Source organism: Montipora foliosa, chromosome 8 (genome assembly GCF_036669935.1).
Source record: "Montipora foliosa isolate CH-2021 chromosome 8, ASM3666993v2, whole genome shotgun sequence".
Classification (NCBI taxonomy): domain Eukaryota; kingdom Metazoa; phylum Cnidaria; class Anthozoa; order Scleractinia; family Acroporidae; genus Montipora; species Montipora foliosa.
Window position 1 is genome coordinate 6,751,537 of NC_090876.1, and position 15,246 is coordinate 6,766,782.

Sequence of the window (15,246 nt, forward strand, 5' to 3'; positions counted from 1 at the left end):
TGATAGCAGATGAAGATGTAATTTTGTCAGAACTGTTTCATCCCTTGTCTCCCTTTAGGTTAAAAAAACATAGTTAATGGTACCAAGGGCTTTATTGTGTAGAGGTTCTCTAACCCTTCGAATCATCCAGTGGACGCTAAATTAAACAGAGTAAAAAATACAATATATGTAAGTACTGTATCACTCTTTAGAGGGAAAGAGTTAACCGTAAGTTAATCCACATATGCAATATATTTTATTACAATACTCTTATGGACCAGTTGTCAAATTTGCTAATTGAAATTTTTTGTTGTTCCCTCAAGGGTCCTCCTGGTCCACGAGGTGCTCCTGGAACTGATGGAATACCAGGACAAAAGGTAATTAACTTTTTTTTGTTGGTACAGTGTAGCTTAATTATAGTGTGAAGGACTTTCAATAAAGTGTATTTGAGTAAATTTAAAGAAAGTTGCCATGTCAAATTAAAGGCTAGCTTTTTGAAGTCTGGATCTACATCATCTTGCCCTGAAGGTGCAGAATCGAAGAAGCTCTTCTGTTTTCATGTTTTCATGTTATCATGTGGCTTCTGAAATGTGATGGTTAGTGTTTAAAGATTGTGATGTCATGAGAACTGAGGGGTTATTTCCAAACCTCTTGACCTTAACACGACTTAAATTCAAGCAAATTTTTAAAATTCACTTTAATTTCATGAAGCGTTAATTTCCAATAATAAAGTTATGTCCAAGACAATTTCTAATGCCTCTTACAATTAATTTTTATCGTGGCTTTGGTTAACTCAGCTCCTAGTGTCATCTTGATGCTAAGGAAAGCTTTTAGGGAGCGGATGATCCCTCGCCTTATTGGGACTCATCAACACTTTTACTTAAACATGTCATGCACTTTTGAACATGTTAGGGAGCAACAGGGTCCCCAGGAGAGAATGGACTAAATGGAGCGAAGGGTGATAAGGTAGGTAATGAATCACTGAATTGATATGTAAACTTTCAATATTACACTCAAACTTAGATTATTGAAATTTTCTGAGATAATAATATTGTTTGAGATAAAATGGTCTGAATAGTGAAATATGTGTAAGTAGGGTATTTCAGAACTTGCCCCATCAATGCATCTAATTTTGAAAAAGTCTTAACTACGTGTACATTGTACCGATTGTGCTGGAAAGCTGGTTTACTGACTGAGAAAAGATACCAGTAAACCGCTGCCTACAACTTCCCGCACCCCACAAACGACTTATCGACAAGACAACGTGACCAACAGACAAACAACGCACTCACCGACTTACAGGTATTATTGTGACAGCAACTGAAGATGTATTTAACAATACATGTACAGACTTTTCACTTATAGACAGATTAAAACTCACCAATTATGGTCTTTACAGCCATTGAGATCTGGGCTTTACTGACAGTCAACCAATAACATAATAATTTAGTTGACCAATCATGTCATCAATGACCAGTCGGAGAGTGTTTATGTCATCTACTGATGTTACACAGATCACGTGACTCTGAAGAAGACGACTTCCCTTCAGGTTGTCGAAATGTTAGTCAGTGTCGTCCTAAAAGGCCCTTCTTGGGACTACTCTCACCCAGACGATTGTACTTTACCATGGACCGTAAATTCTTTATTAAGCCCCCAGGGGGCTTATTTTTTCAAGCACATTAGACGGGGGGGGGGGGGGGGGGATTATTTGATTTACTGAAATGCATCACTGGTAGCAAAAAAAGAACAAACAGACCACACTTACAGTTCCCTACTTCCTATTTTGTACCAGGGAAATGACTGTCTAATATGAAGAATTGAGTGATGCGTGTATTATACCCGTTGTACAAGTTATTATTTTGCAATATTTTTATTTATTTGTGGGAACCAAATCCGAACTTCCAGTATGTTTCACTTTTGTGATTAATTACATCTAAAACAGCTCAAGCGTTCCTCTGACGAGCGGATTATTGAGTTCATTATTGCAAATTTGATATCAGTAACCATTTGAATAATCTGTTCGTCGGATGAACAGTGCAAAATTCAAATCAAGCCTCAGTTGAAAACTCCAATTTTGATTGGAATATTGCTGGCTTCCAGTGCTAGGCCCGCGTACGAATTTCACGGGTTTAAAGATTTGCATAATCTTCCAAACAACCGTCATTTCACTCTAGCAACATTACCATTCTCTAATCTTACCAGTATCCTTAAACTATGTTTTTCGAATTATTAAAGATTGGACAGAGAAATAAATTTAAAAAGAAAGGCAAATCACGCTTGTTGCGACCGTGGCAGATTATGCAAATTGGTACACCTGTAAAATTCTCACGCCGACCTGGCACCGGAAGCGAGCAGTAATCCAATCAAAATTTGAGTTTTGAGCTGAGGCTTGATTTGAATTTTTCACCATTCATCAAAAAACCAGATGGTTGAAATGATTCCTGAAATCAAATTTGCACTAATGAATTCATTAATCTGCTTGTCGAAGGAACGCTTGAGCTGTTTTGACTGTAATACAGTCTATCATTTATTGATTTGGTTATGAAGAATAGGAGAGGGGCTTAATAACTTTCTTACTCTGATAAGGGGGGCTTATTGTTGGGGGGGGGGGGGGGTTGCTTAATAGAGGATTTACGGTAATTATGAAAGCCTTAGCATGTTGCCAGCTTTAACCATGAGTTAAAAGTTAATTATGCTACTCATGCTGTAGTTCAAAATAGAATATAGCCTTGTGTTATATTTTGATGTACAGTACTGTACAAGAAATTACCACAATAACACAATATACAACACAAAGATAAAAAGTTACTTGTATCCATTACAGTTAGAAAATAATACTGGGATGTAATTTAGCAAAAAATGTACTGTACACTTGCAAGTCTTGAAACTGATTAAGTTGTCTTTCTTTACCAGGGAGCTGCTGGTCTTCGCGGTCAGCCAGGACAACAAGGTTCTAAGGTAGCTTTTATTTATGTATTCAAAACATTATTTTGTGGAACAATACATGTACATTTCTTATTCATTGATTGCTAATAAATGTAAAATAGTTAAATCACTCTTAAATGGTATTGTTACAATCTTGGACATTTGGAAATTGAAGACCACCCCTCCCCCCAATTTCAATGATGAAAAAAAAAAGGCGGGCTTCAACTTGTGTGCGGATTTATCATTGATTTTGGGGGGAGGGGAGGTACTAATTTTTCATTTTATTTTGTCCAAGCTTGTAGATCTCTGGTTGGGGAGAGTTTTATTATGTACATGTATTTACAGGACTTTAGTGGAGACAACCTTCGTTTTAATTGGCTTTTTTTCTTTCTAGGGACCCACTGGCCAACCAGGAGTGGCTGGTCGAGATGGCAAAAGTGGAGCACCTGTATGTCGATCTCTCTTGAACTGATTAAGAGCAATGTGGACATGGTTAACCCTAAATTGAACTTAATTCTCTTGAATTCTTTTTTTTGGGTTGCTCATGAATGAGTTTATGCAGACAATCATCTGAAATTACCTATCACCTAATAATCAGGAGCGCATTAAATACCATCTATTTTAACAAGAATAACACTCCACATCAGGAATAATGTGATTGAGAAGTTCAGCACTTCCTTTAAGTTTATTCGGGATCATTAGTTATTTGGATTAGGTCGTTGGGGTTAGGGTTAGGGAAATGTTGAGAAGTCTGTAGACTAGTTTGTACACTTGGGTAAAAACGCAAGACTGGAATGATCTTGAGAGCTAAGCTTTAAAATTCAAAGATGCTGTTGTTGAAATACATGTACTTTCTTCACAATTTCAGGGAGACCCAGGGATTGATGGAAAACCAGGATCCACTGGACCTCAGGTATTTTAAATCCTTAGTTATTTTGACTAGGACATCATAGTTCTATTTACAATGAATGACACGTTCGTACGTGTACATGGATGAAAGTTGACAAACGTACATTCTTGGACAGAACTCATTGGGAAAATGTGACACATCACTATAAAATAATTAATGCTCATTCCTCATTTGTCTGTGTGATAAAAGATTAAATTCTGTCAACATTCCCCCTCCCACTAATCCAATCTTGGTTAAGAAATACCGTACTTGTAACCTAAGGCTTGCACACTACTGTGCATTATACGATACCAACATTGATACATGTATAGGTGACATGTATAGACTTTGTAAGTGCGTGACAAATGATGTTAAAAGTGGAATTTTCCCAATCAAGTTTTGTCGAAGATGGGAGGTTCAGTCTATAAATCAGTTTTGTCCAGTGTTGAACGAGCTGAATGTCTAATAAGAATTAATTTTGTCGCGATCACAACTTCTTAAGTGTTGAGCTTTGACTATGGGAGGAAAGTTAACTCAGCAACCTAAAAATGGTTTTTAATTTGAACATTGCTGCATTAGGCTTAGATTTCAAACAAGATGTCATAGGTTGTAAGGCTGTGAAATCTGTCTGTTAAAAACTGCAGTCAAGTGTAGACTGAATGGTTAATGTCACTTTGCACTCAAACATTTTGTTGATATTTCGCTTCATTTTAGTGAATATTTATTGAAATTTCTTTACTTCAAAATCTCAGTGTATTGAATGTATGTTTTCCACATTTGAACCAATGCATTAGTTTGCTCGAAATTCGGAATGATTTCACTCTCGTTACTTTTAAAGAGCACTGGACAACACCAGCGGTGAAGCTTAAACTAAAAAAAGCAATGATCTTCTTGAGCTTGGTAGATATCAAAATGAATTACTGGTATTATAAGAAGCATGGCACCATGTACATCACATATGGCTTTGTTGAATCGTTACTCATCCTTTTTTTTTATGTTTTAAGGGATCACCAGGTGCACCTGGTCCAGATGGATTGACTGGATCAAAAGGATCGATGGTTAGTGGTAAAGAAAGTCTAACGAGAAAAGTGTTTGTGTGAGTGTGGGAGGGAGAAGAAGAATTACGAGAGCAGCTAAGGAAGCTCATAAGATGTCTTACTTTAGTTCTTAAAGTTAATTAATTTTTCTTTTGTCTGAAGCTTGAAAAACCAACTTGGTTTGTTTAGTTTGCTGATCGGCATTGTGCTCAAGATTAAAACTGATGTGGTGAATCTCAAGTTGGCGACAACTTGCATCACAGATTTCGAGCTGGACAATAGACCATATTTGTATTCTCAGTATTGGACTGGTACTAGCTTGCAATGGAGGCTAATGCGGGGGAATCTTTTAAAATGCAAATACTTTTTAGTATCATCCCCCGCATTAGCCTCAATTGCAAGCTATTGTAGTTCCAGCCCAATACTGAGAATATGAATATGGTCCATTGAAATACATACATACATGCATGTACTTAATTGACCACTTCCCATAGGGGCTTTTCAGGGCCAATGAAACACAATCACGGCAGAACAGAACATTAAACAGCAACTGTTAAGAATCCCAACTGGTCAGAGGAAGCTTAAGTTGACTATTTACAAGTGCAGCTGAGAAGTTGAACCAGGGACAACCAGGAACAAATTCAAGGAGTGGTCAGGAGGTGTCTTGAACGTGGGATCCCCCGGGATCTCAAGGCAAACGCCTTAACCACTGGGCCGCAGTGGCTCTTCCAATCCTCTTGCACGAGGTTCTGACTTCAAAAGACTATAGAAAAAACAGGAGACCAAGATGAAAAAACATCACCAGTCTAGAGAGTAAATCAGCAGGAAGGAAAGAGCAAAACTGACTTCAGATTTTTGTGTCAATGTTGAACTCTCCAGCCTTTCATCCCGGTAAACTGGGTGTGACTGAATAAATTTGAGTACATTACTATGAACAGGAAAAGACACGACAACTGAAAACATTAGCAGAATGATGTTCTTTTCGTTGAATTTGCAATGTTGGTTGAATGTGTTGATTATGAAATGCTTGTTATTATTTCTCAGGGTGAATCAGGTGCCGATGGAGAACCTGGAACACCTGGACCTCCAGGAGCAAAGGTAATCAACCTCTGATTTCTCCCTAAAAGTGTCAATGAAACAACCAAGTCTAAATGATGAGAATAATGAGTTTCATCTACCTGGCGATATTACCAGATCGTGCTACATGTAATTTTTGTTGGTTTACCTGACACCAGGGGATCTCCAGGGTGGCTTGAATTTGCACAGTGTTGGACAAGCAATTTTCAGTTCTGTTTTAAAGGGTGGTCATAGGTTCATCACTAAGGACAAAGTAAATGTTTTGAAATTCACAGAGGGATGGTAAACCCTTTACCCAACATGGGCTGTCCTATCAAGGAATAAATTATTGACTTTTACCAGAGATAGATTTTCAAGGATCTCTTTGGGGTGAAAGAGTTTAAAGAAAAGTTCACATTTGTGACCTCCTGTGAGTGAAAAAATACTCTAACAATTTTTTGTAGAATGGCTCAAGCAGATTGTTGGCCATTGGATACTTGTACATTCATGACTTGTTTTAAACTGACTCCTGCTCTTCCTGCACTTTCTAAAGGCATTTGAAGTGTTGGAAAATTGGTCCGTTCTCTTCACTTGCCCGCCCAAGCTGTTTGAAACATTTGAAAATCCCCTTGGCAAATTTGTCCTAGCAATTTGTATGCAGGATGTGTTTAGAAATGTTGGGAATGTCCATAATGGAAAAACATTTCAATGGAAGTCAAAGGTTCGAATCAACCTTTCAGAAGTTTTTCTGCGCCTGTTGAAAGTGTTGGAAAACTCAGTCAGGCAGGAAAAACTGTTGGTTGGCTATCGACTTGCCATTGGTTAGCGTACATTTTTGAATAAGAGGTCACCTTCATTTATATCTTTCAAGAGATGCACACTTTGATTTAAATTCATGCTTTAACTTCTCATCATTGCAGCTAGTGTTGGTTGTGTTTGATACTATTTGTTCTCTTCTGTAAGGGTGAGACTGGAATGTCTGGAAGGCGAGGACTTACTGGAATACCAGGAACGCAGGTAATTTGTTAGAATATGATTTACATGTATCAGAGATGTTGAAGTTAATTTTGATGCTGTTAATGTTGTGTGACATATAGTATACTTTCGATAGACCTTCGGTAAGATGTGAATTTTATAAAAAAATGAGGCTTGCAATAGTTTTATCTGGTACATGTAAAAAAATGCATGTAATTTTAGTTGATGGTGTGCAGCACATTTTAATGCTGTCCATAGACTTCAACTGATTCTGGAGAAATTAGGTTGGGCAACCCTTATCGGGGCAGTTGCATATTTGAGATTTGAAACTGAATGTATTGTGAAGAGGGTTCAGAAATGTGTACTGTATCTGATATTAAATGTAAGATGTCTGTACATGTACTGTATGATTGTCAACACTTAGTGTGTCTGTGTGTATATGTATTGTCCCTTGCACATACAATGTATGTATGGTTAATAAACAGGACTGGCGTTGATTGAAGTGTTTTCAAATTCAATTGACAAGCCTGTAAATATGCTGTTGTTGTTGTTGTTGTTGTTGTTGTTTTGTTATTGTCGTCATCATCATTATTCTGAATTTAGTTTTGCACAGAGTTCCAGAACAATAGTTTTGCCATCATCAAACTTCAGACAAGCTTGCAGAGCATTAGTTTCTCTTGTTCAAGAATACAACTGAAATGAGCTTTTAAAAAATGTGATCAAATGTCCTTGAAATTAATTAAGTACGTTTTCCAGCTTTTACGGCCTTTATCCATATCTTTCTTGGGACAAGAGTTTTGCAGACTTAAATGTAAAGAAGAAAAGGTGGCCATAAGCACTGCAGTTTATTTTGTGTAGTTTTACCAATTGCTCGCCCTTACTCACTATGCAGACTATGCAATTTAATGTTCACATAGAAACTATTTTTTAACAACTCACATCAAAACTTAACGTTTTTTTTAACGTTTTGCTTGACTTGGTTGCCATTTTTCAGTCGCTAAATTTGGCTAAATTTTGTGACAAAGCTCCTTTAAAGTAAGCACGATATTTTAACTCTGGATTGTTGTTCTATTCACACAGGGTCGTCAAGGTGAGAGAGGAGAAGCAGGAGCCCCTGGACCACAAGGACAACAGGTGGGTGGGATAGAATTGTTATTTGCCTACTAATTCAAAGGTATTTTCCCCCGGTTAACGAATATGCAGGAAATGTAGATCTTAACAAGTATTATTGAAATCCAAAAAGAAAATTGGGGGTAACCACGCATTTTTTTAAATTGATGAATAATATTTGTAAAAAGCTTTAAAATACAAAGCAATGTATGGCGTTCTTCCTCAAATTAAAGTTTAATTATCTCTCAAAAATGCATGGTTTCTCCCAATTTTCTTTTTGGATACCAAGAGTACTTACTAAGATCTATTTTCTCCTTATACCATTAAACCGCGCAAAAATATCACTCTATTGGTAAGCATCACCGATATGAAACCCGAGTATCTCGAGATGCGCAGAACATATGCGCAATAACAATTATAGTAGGCCTGCACCTTCGTTAAGTGGTAACATAATGTGCATTGTCTTGGGGCCTTTACAGAAAAACCGTAATGGTGCCAGGTGTTTTGGTGGGTGGACAGCTATTGAAAACATTCTCTTACAAAGCTTAAAAAAATCGTTTAGGCTGTTGCTAAGCATACCTGCTAAGTGTCATGTTTAAACCAATAAAATATCAAAAATCAAATTTATTAAATTATCATTATATTTTGTACTTTCCACCATTTTAGGGATCACCAGGAAGCCAGGGCCCTCCAGGCTTACCCGGAAAACAAGGAGAGACTGTGAGTGTTGCTAAGAATATTATGTTATTGTTGAACCAATTATTTTGTCCAAACTTATGTTAGTAAGTCATGGAAGGTTTACTTGGTTGACTTTTGATGATGAGGTAATGTTGGCTCATTTTTTGTGTAATACTTGTATTTATTATTATTATTATTATTATTATTATTATTATTATTATTATTATCTTGTTTTCGCACATTGGACTTCCAATGGAACTTCCGTACTCCAGGAAGCTTGGTGACAACAAGTCTCCTCAAACTTCTAGGACCTTCCTAAGAATCCTTGCCGTGTTCAGAATAACACTTTTCTGAAGCTCGTCTATCTTGGTCTCTATACCAATATTCTCTAGTCTCTTCTTTAGATCTTTTGGAACTGTTCCCATGTGTTCCGATTACAATAGAAATTACCATTGTTTTCATTTTCCATAACTTCTTCAATTCTCTTGCTAGATCCTGGTATTTCACTACCTTCTCGACTTCTTTCTCCTCAATACGGCTATCATATGGTATTGCAAAATCTATTATTTTGCAACATTTATTTCTCTTTTCAACAACAATCATGTGCGGTCTTCTTGTCTCTATCACGTGATCAGTCTGTATCGTAAAATCCCATTATATTTTTTATTATATAATAATTATTATTATTATTATTATTATTATGATCATCATCGTCGTCGTCGTTGTCATCATCATCATCATGGTTGAATTATCTTAAACTTTTAATCAATCTATTTTTTTTCTTCAAGGGAGAGCCTGGAGAAAGTGGAACAGATGGTACTCCCGGTACCAGGGTATGTACGTGTAACCTTAATGTGGGTGTGCAAGGTGGGGTTGGTTGAAGTCTTTATAGGGTCAACCTCTTTGCTTCCTAATGTGTTAAGTACTGACACTGCTACATTGTATAGGAAAAATTTAGTCAAAGTCCCTTTGAAATCCATCTGCATTGCAGGTTTCCCAATAATGTTACGGGACAAAAATCTGTGAAATGTGGTGTTGAATGAAACTTAATTTTCCTTTGCTCTTTTAGGGAGAACGTGGTGCTCAGGGAGAACGAGGAGCCCCAGGCGTTATGGTAAGGCTACTGTGGTTTCATTTTGTTTGCCTCCTTGCATCCTAAACTGTCTTTTGAGAAAAAATTGATCGAAAGTCTACAGATATGTCCAGAGGTGCTTGCTAAGTAATTATAGATGCACACACATTTCAGTAAGCGTCAAGAGGTGTCTCCTTGCTCTTTAACACTGTTTGATGTACAAAGATGATTAATGGTATCGGCATTTTTCAATTGTTTGATGTGTTTTGATTGTATACATGTACCATACTTTGCCGAAATAATTTCTTGGTCAAAAACACTGTTTTCAACTTTGATGGAAGATAACGGACTTGCACATGACCTTGATGCATGTAACTTGCAACTCTTTTCCTTTGAACAAAGCTGGGGATTTTACGACACCAATTTTATGCCCAAATATGGACAAAAATAAGATCAAAGCTGCATGCTCAGGAAAATGCATGAGCTACATTACATCCAAATAAGGACATTTTTAAATGCAAAAAAACCCCAGCTCTGAACCAGAGATAAATGCTTCAAAGTCATGAGCTTCTGAAGATAACAAGTGCAGAATGCAATACATGTATATCAAAAAACGCTGACACTGTTTGCTTAAAAATGTATAGGGGTAATAATAATTTATTGCTTCGAAAAATTTCAGAAAAGTTTTAAATCCCTTGTAGCGTAAACTTGTAGAATAGGACTACCTGTGTTTTCTTGGCAACCTAACATGGAAAAAATTAATAACGTTCAAACAAAAGCACGTACACTTTATTGCATTAAAAACTGTATTCAAGGAGCATGAAGATGATGTTCATTTCATTGTCATAGCATACATGTAAATACTGGAGAAATAAGAACGTCAATTTAAAAAAACTGACACTTCGAACCTATGATAAGACCTTAACAAGGAATTTCGTTATTGTGTCTAAATTGACGTAAATACCCAGATATTACAATTTATGTCAGTTCATATACCCTATATTAATGTATTTTTCTGGATAATTTGTGTAATTGAATTGAGTAAAAAACGTAGGCTTTAGCATACACTTTTTGTAGCAACATCTCTGTTTTAATGTTTGTTGATTTATTTGTTGTATAGGGTGTCCCAGGAGACCCTGGCGATTTTGGTCTGTCTGGTGCTGATGGTAAACCTGTAAGTTGCCAGTCATGGTTAAAAGTACTTGTACACTTAAAGAATGGATGCTGACTTTTTTTTTTACATTGGTAGTCTTATCGGGACTTATTACCCTGTGCAAATCTTGTTTTCTTGGGGTGTACCACAAGTTATGGCCACAGTTTTTTCCTTAAACCAATAAACATACATTGTATTGCAAAGTACATGTACCAGGTATTGTAACAATGGCCAGAAATTGACCTTGACAAATCGGAATCATAGCTTATATAGTACAGCTGGAGAAAAAGATGTTATTGAAAAAAAAAAAAAAACTTCTTTACACCTCTATAGTATGCAGCTTGCTACTAATTTAGTCTGTCATAGTGTAACATTTTAGCGTTATAATAAAGTAGGATGGTCTAAAACACAGGTCACATTCCACAGGTCAAGATTAGAAGTCCCTTCTCCATTGAGGAATTGTAACTAAGGCAAAGGTTAACCCTAGACCTGAGACAACATTTTTGTAGAGTGATTAGGTCTTTGGTGTTGTTTATTTATCTGTAGCACAGTGACATGTGCAATAGCCAATGACCTGTCTGTCATACCTGCCACAATAAAACGTATGGGTCAGCTTGGATTTTCAAGTTCACAAACTTTGTAAAGAGGCAAACTGAAACTATTATTTAAAACAATGTACCTACATGTACGTGTATGTACTGCTTAAAGGGGCTAGGTCACGCAATTTTAGGCAATTTCAGCGTTGATCGGATGGTCATAGAATTAACTGAAGTATCAAAATAACTGTTCAAAACTATAGAAGAACTCTAGCAAAACACAGGGAAGCCAAGAAGGGACATGGATGGACAAAACTGGAGAGGATTGAAATGGATTGAATTTGGGTAAATTTGAAAAACGTCGGCCCACTTTTTTTCAAATTTATATCAATCTGTATCAAAATGTTATTTACACAGAAGGAAAATCATTCTCAGTTGTTATGTGGCCGTCGTTTTGCTCTGCCAATTTGACGTTTAGAGCTCATAATTAACAAAATTAAACAAAAGTACCTAAAATAGCATGACCTAGCCCCTTTGAGGTGACATCTCTCTTTTTGCTTTGTCATGTGTAAAAGACATGTATGCATAATTATATTTGAAGTTGAAATTCTGGTAATAACTCTGTTTTATGTGTTCCATCCTTTCAGGGTGAACGAGGTCTGCCTGGTACACCGGGTCCGGTTGGAACTCCAGGTGTTGCGGTAAGGTGCTCTAGGGTTCTTAAGGATTTTTCTAATCAAGCAATGCTACTTTGTACGAAAAACCACAAGGTCTATTTCTCTTTTCACAAGCAATTACTGGTAGCGTTGCCGCACATGATGATGGATGAAGAACTACAAAAACATTTGACTTCTCAATGAAACTTGTTAGAGAAGGGTTTACTTAATAAGTACATGTACTGTTGTCTTACTTTCTTTTCCTTGACATATGTTTATTTGTGTCTCACAGAGAAAGTTGTACATTAAGCTCACTGCTTTCGATGTAGAAAGGAAATATTGGTTAAAATTCAGAACGTCAATATGACACCCATCCATTTTTCCACACACATATTAAGAAAACTATTGCTAACATTACCAATTTCAGGGGTTACCAGGACAACAAGGACCTATGGGACCAGTTGGTTCCAAGGGATCAAAGGTATAACCTGCACAGTTTTATGATCTAGCAATACCTGCAAAATAATTATTTGGTTCTTTTTTTTTTTGATAATCCGTAAAAGATAAAGCTACATTTCTTAGGTTACAACTGGTGGCTAACATACAAATATACAAATATACTGTATGCATCGTAAGCTTACAATGACATGTAAGCTGTTCAAAATGTGCCAAGATTGTACTTGAAAACAAGTCTACTTACAAATGAAGATTTAAAGCGTTCTGTATAAACCCTGTTATTATACGAGTTTTGTCTTGAAATGCTGGACCATAACAATAAATATGATTTAATTTATTCTTAAATGATATAGAGCGCGTTTCAATCTAGTGTCTGAAAACCAAAACCAAAGTAATTACTTTGGCTCATCAAAAAGGACAGAGACAATCCAGTAAACCAATCAAAAGTCGAAGTAGTTACACGTAGCTGACACAAAGCGTGGGAAAATGTGCACGCACGAGCCACGATTGCTTTTGGTTTCACTTCTGATTGGTTGCAAAACCAAAGTAATTCACTAATTACTTTCGACACACAATTGAAAACCGCTCTATTGTTATAATTAATTTTATCGATAATAGACTTTTGAGGGTTCTCATGATATTAGTAAGCAGTTTGTGTGTTCGTTTTTTGAATACTTTTTTGCTACAGTTTTTCTCAGGTAACACACTCCACAGTCATACTTTAAACCTAGAAAATGAGTCTTTTTAAGCTCAAGACGAGACGACATTACCTGAAGTTTACTATTTTTGTGTATTTATTTGTTCAGAGTCAGTTTGCTAGCACTTTGCAAATGAACAATTTATTATATCACTTGAATTTTTTTTCTAGGGTGAAGTAGGGGCTACTGGTGAGCGTGGATATGATGGCAAAGATGGAGAACCTGTAAGTGCCTCTCTAAATTTAATATTATGCCCAAAGGTATCTTTTACCAAGGGCTTTAATTTTTTTTTTATTTGTGGGAGGCGCAGTGGGCTCATGGTTAGTATGCTCAACTCTGGAGCAAGTGGTCCGGCTTTGGGCCCTGGCTGGGGACATTGTGTTGTGTTCTTGGGCAAGACACCTTACTCTCACGGTGCCTCTCTCCACCCAGGTGTATAAATGGGTACCGGCAAATTTAATGCTGGAGGTAACCCTGCGATGGACTAGCATCCCATGCAGGGGGAGTAGAAGTACTCCTAGTCGCTTCATGCTACAGAAACCAGGATAAGCTCTGGCCTAATGGGTCACTTGGCCGGTAAGCAGACTTTGCTGTGAACTATCCAAGTTTTTTAAAGATTGGTTAACTTCATCTGGCCTCAGTTGTCTAAAGGGCAGATGCTTTGTCCACCAGATCCCAGTTGTTCAAAGCTGGAGAAAAGCAAATGCTGGATTGTTGGAAAATTAACTCGCATTTTCACTGATCAGAAACGTTTCCCTTCAACTGACCTGCAATTTTTGACATAAATGTAATGCTAGATTGATGGGAAAAATTCAATTCTTGGTCAATAATAATTAATCTCAAGCAAGTGTTCATTGGCTTTGAGCAACCATGTTGCAATAAAATAATGACTGCGAGAAGGGTAGCCCTATATTGACCAATCAAACTTTTGAACGGTTAGTTATTTATACATATGCATCAGCACTGTACTGGGGTACAGTGGATAATTTGCTATCCAACTTTGAAATATTCTCTATTGTACTTGTATGTCATGGTCGTACTATGTATACACTCAGGTTATGTGACTTTGGTCTGCAACATTTTTATTTGTTTGCTGATGTTGGCCATGTTGTATCTTACGGTGATTTATCAAAGTCAACATCCCTTTCATCATTGGCTTCTCGGAAACAAACATGGCCTCAGTTTCGTGACAGTTCAGAAGGTGTATTTCAGGGACCATAAATCCCTTTGTATCTTTAAACTGAGGTTGTTTCGGGGCATAAACCTTTGAAATTTTGTTGTTTTAGGTCTTGAAAGTGTGTTGAAAAACCTGATTTCTTAAATAGGCAGATTATAGTTTCAAAATCTTTTGTTTAAGCTTTGAAAGTAACTGGAGATTTTTAAAAGGTCCTTAGAATTAGTTAAAAAAAAAAAAAGCTTCACAAATTATTTTAGAAATCGTCGGTAAAATTATGTGTAGTAAAATTTCTTTCAAGCTAAACTTGATTTTCTCTCGGTAGTTTTGGCAACTTCTTGTATTGATATATGTTTTTCTTTTATCGATCAGGGAAGAGATGGACAGCCTGGACCACCTGGTCAACCTGGAAATCCAGGAGCAAAGGTGAAGCATTGGCAATTATCAAATATTTAAGGCCTGCTTAAGAGCATTCAACATCAGTGATCAGACAGCGCTTTTAGTCCTATTTCCTTAGAGCGAGTTTCAATCGAGTGTCCTAAAACCAAAACCAAAGTAATTACTTTAACCAATCAAAAAGGACGGAGACAAATCCAGTAAACCAATCAAAACTCGAAGTAATTACACGTAGCCGACACAAGGCGCGGGAAAATGTGCATGCGCGAGCCACGATTGGTTTTGATTTCACTTCTGATTGGTTGAAAAGGTGGCGCAAGAACTTTTAACCAATCACTGCGTGAAGTAATCATAGACCAAAGTAATTCGCTAATTACTTTCGACACTCAATTGAAAACCGCTCTATTTCACTCTGTTTATACAGTAGTTAATAGACGTGACACCAGTTTGTTGTCT

General features: G+C 36.8%; 1 protein-coding gene across 1 annotated transcript in view; it reads left to right on the top strand.

Moving 5' to 3' along the window:
• The window catches only part of LOC137967931 (collagen alpha chain-like), a 90,721-nt gene that overhangs the window by 41,725 nt on the left and 33,750 nt on the right, over nt 1-15,246 (top strand). The window contains exons 21-37 of the mRNA XM_068814533.1: nt 303-356; nt 892-945; nt 2,893-2,937; nt 3,299-3,352; nt 3,773-3,817; nt 4,798-4,851; nt 5,875-5,928; nt 6,850-6,903; nt 7,942-7,995; nt 8,638-8,691; nt 9,438-9,482; nt 9,719-9,763; nt 10,842-10,895; nt 12,058-12,111; nt 12,494-12,547; nt 13,391-13,444; nt 14,767-14,820. Of these exons, the coding sequence (XP_068670634.1) occupies nt 303-356; nt 892-945; nt 2,893-2,937; nt 3,299-3,352; nt 3,773-3,817; nt 4,798-4,851; nt 5,875-5,928; nt 6,850-6,903; nt 7,942-7,995; nt 8,638-8,691; nt 9,438-9,482; nt 9,719-9,763; nt 10,842-10,895; nt 12,058-12,111; nt 12,494-12,547; nt 13,391-13,444; nt 14,767-14,820 (882 nt within the window). The remainder of the gene's footprint in view (nt 1-302; nt 357-891; nt 946-2,892; nt 2,938-3,298; nt 3,353-3,772; nt 3,818-4,797; nt 4,852-5,874; nt 5,929-6,849; nt 6,904-7,941; nt 7,996-8,637; nt 8,692-9,437; nt 9,483-9,718; nt 9,764-10,841; nt 10,896-12,057; nt 12,112-12,493; nt 12,548-13,390; nt 13,445-14,766; nt 14,821-15,246) is intronic.